This window comes from Betta splendens, chromosome 10, assembly GCF_900634795.4.
Source record: "Betta splendens chromosome 10, fBetSpl5.4, whole genome shotgun sequence".
In the NCBI taxonomy this organism is placed as follows: domain Eukaryota; kingdom Metazoa; phylum Chordata; class Actinopteri; order Anabantiformes; family Osphronemidae; genus Betta; species Betta splendens.
This window is the reverse complement of record NC_040890.2, coordinates 7267918-7286764: the sequence shown is the minus strand read 5'-3', so window position 1 is coordinate 7286764 and position 18847 is coordinate 7267918. Positions and strand designations below refer to the sequence as shown.

General features: G+C 50.0%; 1 protein-coding gene across 1 annotated transcript in view; it reads left to right on the top strand.

The window, feature by feature from the left end:
- Window positions 1-16504, top strand: part of efnb1 (ephrin-B1) — a 56766-nt gene extending 40262 nt beyond the window's left edge. Inside the window, exons 3-5 of the mRNA XM_029164773.2 lie at window positions 5196-5288; window positions 10412-10519; window positions 12571-16504. Of these exons, the coding sequence (XP_029020606.1) occupies window positions 5196-5288; window positions 10412-10519; window positions 12571-12962 (593 nt within the window). The 3' untranslated portion in view covers window positions 12963-16504. The remainder of the gene's footprint in view (window positions 1-5195; window positions 5289-10411; window positions 10520-12570) is intronic.
- The last annotated feature ends 2343 nt before the right edge of the window (window positions 16505-18847 follow it).

The following is an 18847-nucleotide window of genomic DNA, read 5'->3' as shown; positions in this document are numbered from 1 at the left end:
GAGCTCTCCTCCTACTCCACCGCCATCCCTCCTCCCAGCTCCTCACTTCATCACCTCCTTCCTTATTCCCTCCCTCACACACACACACACACACACACACGTGACACAGATCATGTCTCACTTCTCCTCGGCTTGTGGCGCTCTCGTCTTCCAAAAAAAAAAAAAGAGGAATCTCCCGCTTCCTCTCCCACTCCTCACCTTGCACTCCTTTTTCCATTCCCCCTCTAAACACCTCACCCACACACGCACACACACCTCTCCACCTCACCACCCTCACCCACCCTGCGCTATCCCATAGTGCTCTCTGCTGGGAGGATTTAGAGGTACCCTGTAATTTCGGTGCCGGAGGAGCTCTTAAGTCCTGCCTGATCTTCTGGCAGCGTGTGTGTGTGTGTGTGTGTGCGTGTGCGTGTGCGTGTGTGTGATTACATGTCACTGTATGCTGCTTCTTTTTCTTTGCAGCCATTTCCTGTGAGGCTGCGTTTGTGTGTGTGCAGCCGTGCGTGCATGCCTCTTGCCTTTCGCTCGCGTGCGGCAGCGGCCTAATCAGGACACGGGGGGACGTGCTCCCCCTCTGGCTGCAGAGCCACGCAACAGTTGTGCGAACGGAGGGGGGGGGGGGGTCACGCCGACGCCGCTACCTGCTCGCCGAACGCGGGAACAGGCTGCTTGGGTTCACGGCGCTGCTTCGTTGAAACATAAGGGCGACGAAGGCGTAGCTGTTCAACGCGAAGCTGAGAAAAACTTGTTACTCAACAGCGCATTTATTCCAACTTAAATTAAATATTGGATTTTAAAACGAGCATGAAAATGTGCGGCGTTAGTGTCAAAGGTGCGCCTATTTTATATTGGCTGCCAGCTTTTATTATTGAAAAGGAATAGAGGAAGGCGACGTGGCCCGAGCGCCGCGCGCCTAATTCCGCCGAGATGATATAAAAGTCTGAATGAATTTTCTCTGCCGATGCCAAACCTGCGGAGGGGGTCACACGGGAGAGCTGTCGAGAGAGGTTGGAGGTTGATTACTGATTTCCATTTTTATTTCTAGGACAAAGAAATGGAGGGCTGATGGGCTGAGACATCTATTTAGATCCATTTCATTCTGCCATAATCAGGCTTTAGCCATGCCCTAATACTCAGGATTAGAAAAGGTTCAAAGTGCAAACATCCAGATCCCCCAGTATTATTCCAGTCTGCCAACTTCACTCAGTTTGCCTTCGCGCCAGTGTGTGTGTGTGTGTGTGTGTGTGTGTGTGTGTGTGTGTGCGCGCGTGCACGCCCGCGCCCGGTCTGCTGGGGAGGGTTATCTCTGGAATCAGGCCCATAAACCTAATCTAACCCTCTCTGTGCTCATTCAGGAGTGAAATATTTTGTGCAAATAGGCCTTCTTCTCCTTCGCCCCACATCCACTGCGCTCCGCTAATGTAAACAACAGCTGAGGGAGAAATATTGCAGGTATGAGAAATAGTCATTTCTGTCGTGACGCTCTGTTTGATGCAGACACACATACCTGACAGGCCGCGTTTAGCTCCCGGTAGCAGCCCGGTGTGCTGGCGTTTTTCCTTGATGCTAAGTGTGAGTGATCAGATTGTGGTCGGGCCTGTTTGTGTCTCGCTTTTTTTTTTTTTTTTTTTTTTTTAAGCGAAACCCCCATTATTACTGGTGGTTACTGTGACTACCCGGTGCCTGCGCGGCTCGTCTAAGTGGAAGTCTGAATGCTGTGGAGACCGGGGGGGCGGTGTGTGAGAGGTAGCCAATGAATGTCACCTCTCATCCACTTTCTCATTAAACAACCTGCTCTCTGTCTGTCACACGGGCTGCATCCATCCCCTCGTTTGGCGCTTTGGGCAGGTGTGTGTGTGTGTGTGTGTGTGTGTGTGTGTGTGTGTGTGTGTGTGTGTGTGTGTGTGTGTGTGTGTGTGTGTGTGTGTGTGTGTGTGTGCATAGGCGTGTACACACAGCCCACTGTATGAAAGCAAGCCCCCCTGGGCTGGACAGGAATAATAAGCAGCAGATGATTCATGATGGAGATGGGGGAATGTATTCAGCAGGACCACCTGAGTGACCTCATTTAGCAGACCTGAGAATAAATATAGACCACCGCGCCGCACTTTAGCCTCGGCTCTCGCCGTCTCGGCCGCGTCGCTCGCCCGCCTCCCTCTCCTCTCCTCGGCGCACCTCGGGAGCAGTCCTTCCCCTTCGCCCCCATTGTCCTTGTGAGAACGGCGTGTCTGCGTATATCCTGTAAATGCATGTTAATGTGCTAGCGGTAGGGGTGTGTGTGTGTTTGTAGTGTTGGATGGGGAGCTTCAGTCGCAGGCCAACTCCTTCTCCTGTAAGGCTTTCTCTTGGCTCGTGCATTTGTACTGTAGATATTTCCCAACATCAACATTTGGCACCTGGTTTCTCTTATGACTTCAGCAGCTGTAGATCTTTTGTTCTCCCACTAGTCACTCTGTGGCCAGTGATCCACACCCACAGAGAGGGTCTTAAATCATACCAAAAAAAAAAAAAACCCTCTTTGGAGCCGACCGCTCTATTAAAAAAAGCAACATTCCTTCATGCAATGACCAGTTCTTTTTGTGTGACGCTGAACCAGTTTGTTCCACTAAATCATTAGCAGCAGTCTGGGAGTTTCTTTGTTCGTGGCCGTGTCCCTGTTGCTTTATCCCCTCGTGTTTTTATCTCCACCGAGATGCACAGGAAGACCCAATTCCCCAGTTTCCCTCTTTCTAAAACGCGACGTGATCGTTGGCCTTTTAATATCTGGAAATCCAGATTTGGATTAACGTCAGTGTGCAGGGATAAAACAAGAGTGGGGGTGAAAGAGGAGATAGAGTGAGTGAGAGGCTTTCAGATTAAAGGAGAAAGCTGGCAGCGGGTCCTCGTTGTGGACTGGGGTTCGGGAGTTTGACGAACGTGACTGGCAGTCGTCCTGTTTTTTAAGAGTGAACTCTGACATGACAGATGTAAATACGCTGATACCAGACGAGGGTTAGAATGACAAACACAGGAACAGCCTGCCAGTTCTTTCCTACTAAAGGCTCGCAGCACATTTTTAAAGCGCCCAGCAGTTGTTTCTGTAGTCGATTTCCATCTTGAGTTGCACTTAAAGGAAGGAACTGCGGAAGGAAATGTGGTTAAAGTTGGACACGGTTGATCGGATTAGGAATTTCCAGAGGTACAGTAAACAGGCCGAATTATTTGTCGCTTCAAATGGCCCGAATACAAACAACATATAAAGCTACGACTCTTCATAAATGGAGCCCCCTCATGGTTGTTCACCCTCCAAGGGCCGACTCGTGCGTGAGCCCGTGGCGCCCGCCTGCAGGAAGAGTTCATTTAGATGACGGAAGCAAGTTAACGCACAGATTTGCTCCCCCTCGAGTGGATCTAAAATTCATAGCATGACGTTCGCCCTTCGTCAGATTGCTCAAGCGCCTTTGAGCTCGGATCTTCAAAGAGCTCATTTTGGTGTAACCCTGCCCTGGAAGTTTAAAAAATTGAAATAAGAGGAGAAATTGTGTGGAAAAATACAATATATATATATATATAAAGAAAGGCAAGATGAGGTTAGCGCTCGTAGCGACATGTGGCTGTTGCTAGCAGGCCCCGCGCGCCTCCCTGCCTTTAGCCCAGACACGCTCCCTACAAAGACTTTCTATAAATCATAAGAGTCACTTAGCCTTGAGTGTTCCTTCACATTAGCGTCCCACGTAAATTTCCAATCTTTCTTTGTTCCCGCGCTGCTCTCAGCTCCACGGGCCCCTCGTATATATTTCAGCGTCCGGTTCACTCAGTCGTGTTGAGTCTGCACTGGGGGAATGTGCCAGAGAGCTCCTGACACAATGTTATCACAATAATTTTCGCAAATTATCACATGCTCCGGCCGCACTAACAAAATGTTGGTGGTTCTCGTCGCGCGGTTCCCCTTCGAAGTCCGAGCCAGAGCATAATCTGATAATGTAACATAATATTAGAGCGATTCATTATTTAGCTTTCCCCAATTTCAGGGCACAGAGCTGGAATCCCACGGGGCAACAACATGTCAGCGTTAATAACACTTAGGAACGACGAGGCATGAATCAAGTAGATGAGCTGCTCCGGAGCCGCGGAGCCGAATTCCAACAATGCTCCGCGCGACATCAGCTGGGAGCAGGAGAACGCGTGCAGAAGCCCTGATGCATCACGCCGGCGCGGCGGGAATCTCAATGCCGGCCGCGCATTGTTGGGACCCACCCGATCCGCTATCTGCAACACAGTCCGCCTCCGTTTGTGTCATCATTAGATAAGCACCCCTCTCCAAGGCTGCCTCATCATAATGAGGGTGCCATCTGAAGCAATCACGCAGGGAGATGGCCATTGAGTTAAGAGGGAGGGGACGGGAGGGGCAGATAGCGCAGATTAAAAGAAAACACAGAACCTAAATCAAGGGAGTGAAAAAGCAGAGCGAGCAGAAGGGGCCGAGACGGATAATGCGAGGAAGGGAAACAAAGGCATTTCAGAGGAAGGGAGTGAGTTTAAACAGCGAACTGAGCGGAGATGGGGAGCGTTTGGGGAATTCCAAAATTAGAGCCGCCGTCGCCCACGCGCCCGCGCCGCCGCTCGGCCGCTCAGCGTTAAGGTCAGAGTCACACTCTGTCTCCTTAGGTCATTATCACGGGCCCTAAAATAGACAGGCGGTCGCACGGCCGCGTCCCAAGTGGATGTGACATTGGATAAACAGCCCTCGACCCTGAGCTCCTCACTCGAAGCAGCGCACGCCGCCGCGTCGAGGCGCTCGGGCATTTAGCCCGCAGCGCTAGCAGCAAGTAATGACACATGTGGCTCAGAGGGAGCGAGCTGCTGCGGGACTTCGCGCAGAGAGGGGGTCCCTCCTGCTCTCCGGCCCGGCACAAGGCCTCGCTCGCCGGGCGCTGAGGCTCTAATGTTGTTCCAATCATTTGACTTCACTTTATTGTGTTAATGAGAGATGCCGTCGAGAGGAGCGGGTGCTTGATTGAGGGTGAGAACAGCTAATCACTGGAACAGCTAATCAGTGCTTGTCGTAAATATTGATTAGTTCTGTGTGTTATGGACGTGCTCATTAACCAGTGTGTCATCTCCTCTCCTCCTGCTTTTGTCCTCCATCTCCTCTTGTCCTACTCTCTCTCTCTCTCTCTCTCTCTCCCCTCTTTGTCCTCCTTCCCTTCCTCCAGCCACCTCCAACAGCACCGTCGAGGGCCTGGAGAACCGGGAGGGAGGCGTGTGCAAGAGCCGAGCCATGAAAGTCATCATGAAAGTCGGGCAAGGTAAATGTGCGCTCACCTCACATGTTGAACACAATACAGTGCTGCTGCCTCCGAGCCATGTTTCACTTTGCTGTGACATTTTCATTTATCGCCATGTGAGCGTAGCGTGACTTTGTCCCCCACTGGCCTCCGTCAGGACCTGCTCCCCACAACTGTAGCGCTGCGGTGCAAAATGAATTGCCCACCAGCGTTTTACAGAATTGTTATGACTTCAAATCAGTATTATCATTCGGCGACTTCCCACAATTATCGAGTAAACGCATAATCAAATTCTCCATAGTTCTGAATCCAAGTCGAATGTAATTAGGGGTTAAAGTAAACAGCAACGCTGTAGTTGCCCACCATTGAAGGCTTTTGTTAATTCCTTCAGTAAAACCTAGAAAATATAAATATAATTGCAGCTTTAGCTGCAACTAAATAATAATAATAAATAAATAATAAATACTTTTTACAATATGAATAATCTTTTTAAAACTCTCCCACATTGCTAAGATTTTATTTATTTCAACTATTTTGATGCATAAGAAATTATAATGGTATAAATATGTTAAATATGAGAATGTCGATGGTTCATGTTGACCTTACGTAGTTTGGCAGAACTCCTCTTCCTAGATTTCTTTAGCCTTAATGAGCTTATATAGTTTTCCTAGTTGTCTTAAAGAGCACAGGCACATGTTTGTTTGGGTAAATACATAAAATAAATGAAAAAAGGCACGTTATTAACTAAATGTTTCAAATTTACACGAAGCTTCAAAATTTCACATTTAGCATAGATTTAAAATGACAACTAATTTAACCACTAATTATTTACCATATATTTTATTCTATATTTATTATATATATTTATTTTATAGCTTCTGGCATTAAATGCTAGAAATATAGAAAAAGATAAAATACTAAATAAAAAAAAAGTAGTTAAAGTTTAAATTTAAAGTTTAAAAAAGTTCTCGTCACTTGCCGGGTAGTTTTTCCTGCTGTCAAACGTGGTCCTGTGATATGTTCTAGTTGCATTAGGCTGCAGGGCACATAGCAAATCAATAAGTAGGACAGCTTTATGGACTGTTCTATTGGATTCACAGGATTTTTGTTTGGGTGGGAGGAAGCACCCTGACATGTTGGGTATTATTCTTCCATTAAGAAAACACTGCTACATCTGCTTAGCGTCTCACTTGTGTGGCGATACATTTTACTGCGTCGACAAACCGCATCCAGTGGGTTCTAATAAATCTTTTCAAATGCATAAACAGTTTGTGTATATAATGTAGAGAATGACATCACTAAGGAATAACAAATAGGAAAGAAGAAGCATGACCGCACTTCATCCGCTGATGTTCCTCAGCTGGTTCTCGAGACGGTTTTTATACACTAATCACGGAACCAAAATATATTTGACATCGGTATGTTAGTGCATGGTTGGGCTAAGTCTTCTAAAAATCCTGGAAGTAAACAAGCTAGCTTTGTTTACATATCCTTGGACACAACATTTGGTTTGCATCATACTTTTGACTTTTAGATGCAGTTTTACTCTATATGTGAAAATCCATATCCTGAGCCTGACAGGATACAGTACACAGATGTGTTACACTGTAAACACTTCCCTCAGCCTCAGTGTGGTTGTTTTGACCCAAACAGACACTAACCACCATCTGAGAGGAACATCTGCCCGCCACCGTGATCTGATTCCACTTTAAAAGCTGGCTCTCGCCGTGTCGAATATAAACTCAGACTTGCTGAGGAATCTGCAGAGCGTGTGCGTGTGTGTGTGTGTGTGTGTGTGTGCGTGCGTGTGTGCGTGTGTGTGTGTGTGTGTGCGTGCGTGTGTGTGTGTGCGTGCGTGTGTGTGTGTGTGTGCGTGTGTGTGTGTGCGTGTGTGTGTGTGCGTGTGTGTGCGTGTGTGTGTGAGTGAGTGCGCGTGTGTGTGTGTGTGTGTGTGTGTGTGTGCGTGTGTGTGTGTATGCGTGTGTGTGTGTGTGTGTGTGTGTGCGTGTGTGTGTGTGCGTGTGTGTGTGCGTGTGTGTGTGTATGCGTGTGTGTGTGTGTGTGCGTGTGTGTGTGCGTGTGTGTGTGTGTGTGCGTGCGTGTGTGTGTGCGTGTGTGTGTGTGTGTGCGTGCGTGCGTGTGTGCGTGCGTGTGTGTGTGTGTATGTGTGCTGGGACAGCGGGGTGACAGCGGCGTGTGCTGGCAGTCGCAGGGAGAAGAGAAGCTAACAAGCTGCTGATGCTAGCAAGGTCTGAGCGGGAACAAATTCAGCAGATCCAGTGAAAAGCACACGCGGAGGCACCTCGGAAACGAGCAGGCATCGCATTATCTTCCATGTAGGTCAGTGTGAGCATCCCACAGCCTGGGACTGCGGCGCCGCTGCCAAATAACAACGCGGCCGCCTGAGAGCAGGCTGCGTTCACTGTACATGGGACTATTTACTGGAAGGAGACAGAAAAAAGCGAATCCCTAAACTGGTGTTAATAGAAGCTGAAAGGAAATGTCTTATTTTGGAGGGGAAGTTCTAGGAAAGCTCCCTCCCAGCTTTTTCCCCCAACGACCCAGAGCGAGCTGTCACTCACAATCAACGTGCCCTAAAAACCCTGTTAGCAAGGATGCCGTCGGCCCAGCTGCTACTACTTTTAAAGCTATTTCTGTGGGCGGAATTTTTGATGCATAATGCGACGATCCGACCCAGTAACGCTTAGAAGTCGGGTCGTGACAAATTAGTGCACCGACAGGGGCGTTGATTTGGCTTTCGAGGTGACGGCCTTTCCTGGAAAGTTAGAGGTTAACGTCAGGGCGGCGGCTAATAATTAGCTGATTAACAACATGCTGGTTTGGGAGCACACTGCTTGTTTGATTTTACACTGGAATGCGGGAATCAGGCTGCATTTATTTATTTCTGTCGTTATTTCGAGACACATTTATTGGATGACTAATTAGCAAGTTTACAAATTTGTACCTTCCCCATATGTTGGTTTATTTAGATGAAGTACTCAGCATAAGTGCTGTATTTAAAATTAGCCGTTAGCTGTACAGTAGGTGCGACAGAAAACTATTACTGTTTTTTTAGCATTAAACATATGAACAGTTGCTTGTTCCAGCATCTGGTTCTGATCATTTTTTTTATAGAATGCTACACTCAACATATTTGGCTTGTGCGAGTCAAGCTGAGTAATTGGAGCGCACATTTTCTCATTTGGGGCGCTTTCTCGCTCCTTCCTGACATTTGAATGAATTCATTTAACGGATAATAATGGAGGCGGCCTGTAACGCTCCCCGCTCCAGCCGCTGTCTCAACAAACACTGGACCTGCTCGGCTCGGCTCGGCTCGGCCCTGACCCCCGGGATGTCCCCAGGACTACGTCCACTTGTGATTCTTTGCTCTTTGGGCTGTGGTTCGGTGACTCATCCCCACTCTGCAATACAGCGCGTGCACATCCTCTTAATGTTACATTTGCATTTGATTGTGGTGACATTCCTGTTCCCGTTAGTCACGTTGAATCATCTGCTGGTGGGAAATCATCCGCTCTGACACGTCAATATCTTAATGTGCCTTAAATGCCGCTCGCTCCGTCTTTTTGTCTTAGAGAAAATGCAAAGCAAAGGGGAAACTGATTGAAGGGGAAACGCGAGGAGCCCATATTTTATGCATCTGTCGCCGTTGAGCACCGGTGCCACTGTGCTCATTAGAAATATGTTGACTCACCGCCTCGCACGCATCCTCGCTTTCTCTCCCGCTGCCGCTCCCGACAAATCTGTCTCCCCCCCGCACCCCCCCCCCTCTCCCTCCGCTTCTGGTGGGCTGGCAGTTCTGAGGTAGCTGCTGTCTGCATAGCTAAGGGAAATGTCAGCGGTACGCGCAGGAAAATGGGTCAGAACATTACAACGCTCGCCGCACATGCTCAGTGGCTGACACAGTGTTGGGGGCTGTAGCCGCCGAGTGAATCAGATCACTGTGTCCTCTCATATCAGCTGCCATGCGTGAATGTTCCCACTTCTCACTCCCGTCTTCTCTCATCAATTATTGACCGTGCACAACAGCTCACGGCTAAGTTCACCACTGCCGCAATCAGCATGGAGCAATGCGGTGGTCTGGACATGGAGACGATAGAGCGGAGGATATCAGTCTGTTAACGGCGTGGCTGCATTTATCACCTCCGCCGCCCCCGTAGTCCACGAGTCCGCCAGACGTCCTGCATCTGAATCAGCCAAACACACCTGGGCGGGAATAGGAGACACACACACGCACACACACACACACGCACACACGCGCACACGCGCACACACACGCACACACACACGCACACACGCACACACACACGCGTGCGATGTAAATTGCCTCCCCGCGCGCCCTCCTCTCTATTTCCCGCGCAGCCCTTGAGCAGGCCTTTGGGCAGATGCAGATAAGGCTGATGGAGCCGAGGCAGTGTGGGGAAACCATCTGACCGGCTCGGCTAATAGCTCAGAGCTGCTCTTCCGTCTGCCGGTGCCGCCCTTGTAAATAGCACGCTGTGGACCCGCCAGTGTTTACCGCACAAATACTTTAAAGACCCGAAATCACAAGAGACGCTGGGATAAAGCGCCGGTTTCCTCTTGGCTCCTCGGTTTCTGCACGGCCGCTCCTTCTTCCTGTCATCCTTTTCTCTCCTTCTCAGACATGCAGACTTAAAACCAGAGCAATAAATAAGGCATATTATGGCCTTTTACGCTGATGAATAATGTAGAACAATAAAAAGTTAATATATAACTACTTTACCCTCATTCTGCCATGGCTAAGTGTATTGTAAGTATATTCTAGGTGTGTTTGTGTGTCGGCGCATTCACGCGTGCGCGTGTCGGAAATGCCTCCGCGAGTGTTTGCTGAAGGAGTTGCTGTGGATGTGAGCTAATATTTCACGACAGGACACGGGTGCCGGCGTGTCGCACAGACGTGCGCTCAGCCGTTCCCCTCCTCGTTTCCGTGCTTTGGTCTCAGGCCACGTTCAACACGTGCACGGCTGACCTGCCCCGTGTATGAAAGGCACAATCGTGTATCACGTGAATCAATCATATGACATCATATAGGAGCAGTCCTCGCTGACGCAGTGCAGCTATGGTTGTGATTCAGCACTGAGCGTCTGTGTGTGTTCTTTCCTCAGTTCCGAACGCCGTGGTGCCGGAGCCCCCAGACGACAACGCCATACCGCAGCCCACTCCCACCTCGCCGGCCCGGGACTCCAACGTGCCCGAGATGCCGGGAAACTCCGGTGAGCGCCGGCCACGAGCCCTCACACCCACAAGCTGCTTGTTTAAACTCCGAAGATGTTTTAGTAAAATAAAGGTTTTTGAAACGGTAAAAAAAAGGAATATTCACAGCCTCTGGGTTTCCGCTAATAATTCATCACACTGGGGCCAGGAGGGAAAGTAAAAAGTGCGAGGGCCTCCCAAGGTGTGTGCTGCCTCCATTCCTGAGGATCAACATGCTGAATGTGGCAGAAAATCCAGCGTTGTGCAGAGTGAAAATCACACTCTCCGTATGAAACCACACCCTAATCCGCTTGACTTATTCATACTGTACAGGAGGAGAGTGCTGCTGCCAAGGAGACACAGACAGGCTGCTTTGTTATATGTCTTTTCGAGCCTCATTAGAATAGCAGACGAACGCAGATTAAACGCGGGGACAATTGAAGACGTCACCGGAGCCTCCTTAAATGCTCCCCGGCCTCTTTGCTTCCTGTTTGCAGCAGCACCTTTCAGATCCGGCTTCCCACAGGGGTGACGTCACCCCGCGCTCCAACTTTTCGACTTACTCCACAACTTCCCCCCGACTCGCCGGCCGTTCTGCCTGTCCCAATACGATAAGCTGTCCTCATTTAATAATTGCTTATTTGACATTAGCGGCTCTATAAAAAGATTTTCTCTTCCCAATTCCCGGGCCTTTACCTGTCGGCCGTCGTTAGATCGGTGATTGTGTCAGGTGGGGGAGCGGAGGCTGGAGTGAAGGCTGTTTCGTTTGCCGTTTGAAGGCCTGATATTTCGGGGATGAAATTTCTGACAGCCTCTCAGCGTGGAGGCTCCTGGAGGCGCGCGAGGCTCCACGCGCCTCTGATTTCACGATACGGCGCGACTCGCTCGCTTTCAGTGATGTCATCCAGTGGCGATAAGGCAGAGGGTGCAGTTATACCCTCCTCGCTAAACGGTTAAGTGCACAGTGGTCAGCCGAGTGTGGAGGCTCAGTCATTAGTGGGACGGCAGTCTCTGGGGGCCTTTGTGTGTCCATGGTGGCGTGTGTGTGTGTGTGTGTGGGGGGGGGGGGGGGTCATGGGCAGTAAAGAGGTGGTTGTAGTGCAGGCCGGGGGGGTTAGTGCTGCTCTTTGGCAGCAGCTGCATGCATACATGGAAAACAGATTTGGCTCTTCTCGGATTTCAGTCGGCGGAGGAGCCGACGGCCATCCTCTCCCCCCGAATCCTTTGGACGAAAGGGTAAAATCGAATCAGATGTGCAGATATGCCCTCTTCCCCTTTTTGTCGTATCTCACGCGGCCCTCGCCGTTCAAACGTGGCCTTGACGCGACGGACGTGTCGGCCCGTCCCGTCTTATCGGAGCAGGAATCTCCGTTGTGCTGAGCGATGACTGCAGATTTCATTCGGGGGCTATTTTGACTCAGCTAATTCAATTAGATTACATCAGCCGTGCAGAGCAAACAGAAGGACGGGGGACGCGATCGCAATGATGCGATGGACATACGACGCCACCGACTTAATGTACATGTTATTACTCCTGTAATTGTTTAATAGTCTCTGAGGGACTTTATGAAAACGACTGCGGTGGGTACTGGTGCTGATTTTATTTCTTTTAAACAACTCAAGGACCTCCTGAGTATTATTAATTTTTTATTTGGGTCTTCTTCAGTTAGAAAAAAAAAACCTGCCTGCAATAACTAAAATAAAAATGCTTTTTCAAGCAAATGGTGTGAAAACAGCCACTATTACTGAATATAGACGCGCTGCTGTAAATAAACCACTTTCCTGGTGACAAAGTAACGAGAACAAGAACGGGCACCGGTGCTGAAAGCTTTTGCACTGTTCACCCCTTCACAAAGCGTCCACATGTGGTGAAATACGCCCCTATAGCACATATGATGTCCATATTTTTGTTCTACCTGTTTGATCTTTTTTCTTTGCTATAATAAATCTCCAAAACATAAAATAGAAATATGCGATAAAAAAACATCAAAGGCCTTTTTTTTCCAGAAAAGAGCACAACATCCTCCCCCTTTTGTGGCCTTAACCCCTCTCCTCTGCCTTCTCCCTCTAGGCCACATAAATCCGGACCAGGGCACCCCGCCCAACTCGGACGGCATCCTGGGCTCCAAGGTGGCCGTGTTCTCCGCCATCGGCGCCGGCTGCATCATCTTCCTCCTGCTCATCCTCCTCCTCGTCATCCTGCTCATCAAGATGCGCAAGCGTGCCAGGAAGAACTCCCACGCGCAGCCCCGCCCCTCGGCGCTGTCGCTCAGCACGCTGTCCAATCCCAAGCTGCCCGGGGGCACGGCTGGCACGGAGCCCAGTGACATCATCATTCCGCTGCGGACAGAGAACAACTACTGCCCTCACTATGAGAAGGTGAGCGGCGACTATGGCCACCCCGTCTACATTGTCCAGGAGATGCCCCCGCAGAGCCCTGCCAACATCTACTACAAAGTCTGACACGCTCGGAGCAACCAGCGACACCGCCAGGGTGGAGAGGAAGAGGAGCGCTTGATTTACGTTCTTGGGAAGAACACTTTCCTTTGCATTGTGGGGACTTGATGCTTCCTCGAGCCCCTGTTATTTCTACCACCTGCTGCACAAATCTGGAGAGACACGCACTGGCTAGTTCCAAGCAGGGTTACGAGCTGACTGATGAGAGAGGTTAATTCTGTTTGTTTGGGTTGTCTGACAGTGAGCCCCCACCCGCCCCACACCCCCCCTCGCCTTCTCCACCCCTCACCTCCCACCTCCTGCGTCTCCCTGCTGCCCTCTGACAGGGGAGGGGGGGGGTGGAGGCTGGAGCGAACCAGCAGATGGGAGTCCGGCTTCCCGGTTTGCCGTTCCCTTTAACGGGCAGGATATAACTTATCTCAGCTCCCTGACGTACAGTCTGCGCTACACCCAATTAAACACACCATCCTAGCACCGCCAGCCAGCGACTGGCAGACGCAGGCGCCCGGAGCCTCCCGGCCTGCAGCTTGTGCGCGAGCATAAAACGCGTGCGCGTGCGTGTGTGTGTGTGTTAGTCAGGGCTCCGCGCTGGGCCAGGAAACTCTCCAGATAGCTCAGGTATCAGACACAGTGTGTGAAATAATGTGTTCCTCTCCCTTCGCACCTCTGATGTTTGCCTTACTTACTATTTTTGATGGAGGATTTCCTCGAACCCTGATTCAGTTCACAAAGCAGTTGTATTTTGTTAGATTTTTCCTACAAGTGCACAATGTATAGAGTTGAATATTTCAATATTACTCCATATTGTCACCGCCTCTGTCACCCATTGCGCTCATTTGTTTGTAGTGAGGACTTTGGACCTGGACCGTTGATGTCAACCTGTGTGTGTGTGTGTGCGTGTGTGTGTGTGTGTCCGCTCTACTCCCTTCTCCTCTGGTTTGATGAGCTTTGCCATAGCTGTGGTATTTATGACCTATTTTAAGTGTATCTAAGGGTGTGTCCCCTGTGAGTGTGCCTGTGTGTTCGGGCGTGACCAGACCAGTCTCCGATCTGTGCAGACTTATTGGCTTAGGGGCAAAAACTGTACGTTACTGTATCATACCCAAGAACCAGACAGACCGACAGGCAAGCTCCTACAAAACCCTTCCATTTGGCATCGATTGAAGGTTTTATTGTGTGTGATGAGCTTTTGGTGAGCTGTTTTTTTAAGACAGCAGGCAGGCTGATAATTGTTTGTTCTAGCTTCTGGTGCTTCGGTGTAAGCATCAAACAGTTAGTTTGGTGCCCGCAGCCTGGGCGAAGTGGGTGTAGGTTGGGCGGCCGGCTGCGATTGGCCGCCCTACATAGGTGGGCTGCCCTATATATAAGTTGGACGGCGACGTCGGGATACAGTGCTGTCAGATGCCAATTGGCTGCCATCTGTAGATGAGTCAGTGGAGCGCGCACTCAGCGGTGTGACTAATCTGCGTGCCATCTCTGTGCCCACACTCACCAGCCGGGGACGAGCGAGCGAGAGAGAGAGAGAGAGGGAGGGGGGAGCGAGAGAGGGATGAAGGAGAAAATGTCCCTGTGACTTGGCTTTAACCTGAGAGGAAGATGGCGGAGGGGACGTGAGGGAGGCGGTGCTGGTGGGGTGCGGGTATTTTAGCACCCCCCCCCCCCTCCCCTCAGTTGTGCAGTGAATAAAAAATGCTGCGCACAATATTCCCCAGTCAAGGTGTGGAGGCAGCGAGGACGCCGCAGCTCAGCTATCACACGGCCCAGGGCGGCGGCAGCGAGACGGGATCCACTGCAGCCGCGCGTCCGAATGCGTCTGCGTGCGCGCGTAGGGGCTTCGCTTCCATTTGTGCTTATATGAGCAGTTTTTCCCCCTTTGTGTGTGTGTGTGTGTGTTGAACAGACTTGTTGTGGGTCTGGAGCGGAGGTGCTCCAAACAGTGTGTCTGCCAAAACACAGAGCGGCGCAGCCTCCGGTTAATGATGTGTGAGAGGAGAGGGGAGCAGACGAGGACAGTGACACACACACACACACACACACACACACACACACACACAGGGTCTGCGGGCGACTGACGGGTCCAGGTTTATCTCCAGTCAAACGGTCAGAGACACCCATCATCCGCTGCCACATGCTATTCCCGGACACAGACGCGCACCGCTGAGTTAAAAGACAGCCCCGCTCCGAGGCTCCAGCGGCTTTTTTTCTGCGTGTCGTTAACGTCCGAGTTAACAACCTAAGCAGCTGCGTTTTCTTTTCGCGGCCCCGTGTTTTAACTCAGCGTGCGGCCTCCGCTGGCCTCTCTGCGAAACACATCTACATCAAATGTTTTCGTTTCGGATCGGTGCGCATCCACTCACCTACACCAGCCAAGGGAGCCATTACTTAATGACCACAAACCATACGTTATCTCATTCTCATCCATTCTAGTGACCACGTAATGTTATTGAAATTAGGGCGAGGGAGGAAGAAAATAACAGAAATGTAAATATATGGATAGAGCCCAATTTAAGATGTAATTTCACCTGAACACTGCTCATGAGAAAAGTTTAAGATTAGATTTTTGTAATGGAGGATGTTTGTAAATAGCTGTCTTTTTAAAGTGTGTTTTGTATGAATCCTTGCATTATTATTATTTTTTTTTTGGTCTCTGTTTGAAATCTGATTTTATTTCATTTTCTTTTTAGAGTTAATCTGAATATTGCAACGGACACATGAGCTGTCTTTTCCGCAGCGTCCAGTATTGTCAAAAAGTCTTTGTTACCACATGTGTTAAAAGATTTAAAAGAAAAAAAAAAGAGAGAGAGAGAGAGAGCGAGAGGTTGAGAGTTTTTAACATCGCCGTTCAACGGGACGCCACCGTTCAGGACTTGAAGCGCCGTCGCCGCCGGGTCCTCGAGGCGTCGGACGATCGGCTCCCTGTTGGAGACAGCGCTTCGCTCTGCACACGGAGACTGTGTTAGTCCACTGCTTTTTGAGTTACCCACACCTTCCACTCCATTATGCGATGTAACAAAAACATTCTGGTGCACAAAGATAAATCTTTTGTGAGTTTTAATAAGACTATTGTGCTAGATAGAGAGTGGGGGGGGGGGGCACGCATGGGAGTGCGACTGCACTGCGCCTGCTAATAAATCACCCTCTTTACACCACTCATTATCTCCCAGGCGGTCCTTTGTTTTAAAGTTGCTCTCTCCTGCTCTTCCTCTCCCTCCTCACCCCCTCCCTCCCCCCCGGCCTCTGGCACAAGGCTGCCGGTCGCCCCACGGAGCCCCGGCGTAGGTTTGATTTCTGCTCCTGTTCAAAGCCACAGTATTATTTTTCAACGTGCATGTGTAAGCGAAAACCTGTTGAATTTGTTTCCCTTTGTTTGAATCATAACTGTCAAGTTTTGTTATTTTAATTCTGTTTTTTTTTTTTTTTTCCTCTCTCTCCGCCATTCACTTTCTCGCCGCTTCTCAGCGTAACCTATTGGCACCAGCTACAATGGAAATAACGTTCCACCAGTTTGGAAACTACCGCATATTGATAAATAAAATTTTTCCCATGGAGTTTGTTCTGGAGTGATGTTCTTTATTTCTCCCGTCTTAATTTTTCCTCAGGGCTTTTGACGGGTAAAACACTTCACTTCCCACCCCAGTGACCACCTTGGTTCATGGTGGGAGCAGAAACCAGCCGCCCACGCTGACAGCCCCCACTCCCCCCCACCCCAAACCCTCACCTCAGGGGTCAGTGCTGCACAGATGGGTTTGTTCTGATACATTAGTCAGATTGAAATCACAAGCGAGCTTCATAAATTTATATTCGGGGTGTATGGACACGCCTTTTTGCATAGTAACTAATACCCGTATCAGGCCGCTCTGCCCTGGTGTCCTCCAAAATTACATTCCTCCATACATGATTAAATCTGATTGGTTGCACTTGGCATTTCTATTGCGTTTGTCTGAAATTACAGTCCCGGTTGATCCGTCTGAGGAGCAAACTCCCGGGTCCTTGGTGAAAGCAGAGATGCCATGAAATGTTATTAAAGTGATTGGGCTCTCTCTTCAACAAACGCATCAGTGTTTTGTGGGCACGGCTCTCTGATGATGTGAGCGGAGACGGAGTGGGCGAGCGAGGAGGCTGATGGCAGCAGAGAAGAAGTCAGGGCAGCTAGAGACATAATGTGCCTGTGGCTTCACTGCCCCCCCCCCTCCCCCCCTCCATCGCAGCTCCCGCCCAACTTCAACCCCCACCTTTTGCTGCTTCTCTCTGGGCCCCCAGGGCGGGTACGTTCATCTGGTTTGCTGGCTCGGTCCCGAGACACCCCCATGGATCCATGTTAGTATGGGTTTATTAAAACCTTCCCCCTGCTGAGCTACCGTGTGTGTGTGTGTGTGTGTGTGTGTGTGTGTGTGTGTGTGTGTGTGTGTGTGTGTGTGTGTGTGTGTGTGTGTGCGTGTGCCACAGGCGTCTCCTGTTGGTCTCCAACAGACTCAACGTCAGACATATTTTCAAAATTCATCCTCTGGATTCATCGTCTAGATTGCCTCTAATTCAGACACTTCACCCTCAGCCGTTCGGCGGATCAGTGCTTCGGGGGTTTGTGAACATCGCTGACAGGCTCTTACAGGTTGCGTTCATGATTAAGAGGCGTCTCATCGATCCAAATCGGTGTTTTGCGCCCCGGCATGCTCAGACCTGGCCTCATTCGCTTGGTGCATGTTAAACAGCCAGGTTCCTCTTGTGTAACTCCCCTACATTGTTTTTTTTTTTTTTTATTGTGTAACACAGTGGCTCACATGTCTTTATAGACGAAACAAGTCACCTGGGAAAGCAACAGCTGCCGGCGTTTTGAAGTGGCTTGGGAACAATTTAACTTACACTCACTTTCATCCATGCCCGTGAATACTAATTGTGAGAGCGAGCTTTTTTTTTTCTGCAGCTCCGGTTGTGATGTGGGAAAGACGGGGATGAGTGGAGACGGTGACAGGACCACGGCCGGGGCTCGACCTGCTTCCATATTCGTGGAGTTACGCTGTGTTTTCTTAAGCTGACAAAACTGCACAGTTGAAATTCACAGCGCGTGGCCACCGCAGTAATTACTATCAACCTGATGCAACATAAATAAGGGCTTTTAACGCGAGGAAGCTCGGCCTGGTTTGCTTTTCTGGGCCGAGTAATTCACGTGAAGCTTCGCTGGGGCCTCAGACGTTCACCCACCGCGTCGCTCCGCTGCCGCTACGTCACCGCTGCCCAGCGGCCAGGTTCCGCTCGCGGCAGGAGCGCGTGGAAAACTGAAGGCATCAGTGGGAGACGCAAAGCGATCGCTTCGGCGAGTTCAGCGGCGCTCGTGCGAGTCCTTTAACTGTGTGAATTGGCAGCGCATCCCGGTTTCCCCCCACGTGACGTCGCGCGCTCGGCTCCCACACAAAATCTGCTGCATGCGCGGACGCCGTCCTCGATCTGGCGGGTTCAAACTGCGCAGCGCCTCAGCTGTGACCGCGCACGCGCGCGCACGGAAGACTTTCGCCGTCACTTTATCATCTGAGCGATTTGGTGGGTGTCGTCCCCTGACGTGTCTGCATGTGGATCAGAGGGGACCAGAACCTCACGCCAGAATCAATATGACACGCTATAGGACATGTTCTCTCTCATGTAATGTACGTATGCATATTTAATGACTTAATGCATCACTCACCAGTCATAAATAATGCACGTCCTCTAATGCCTTTCATCAAATGCTGCTCTTCAAATATCAAGCAGATTTTTGGTCAGTCTCATGAGCCGCGGAGGAAACCTGAGACGGCACAAAGAGACCAAAAGCCAGAGAAGAAAAACCATGAAAGGAGAGTTCATTAGTCAAACAGTAACATATGGATCGTTCATGAAAGGGCTAATTAATGTGATTTGAA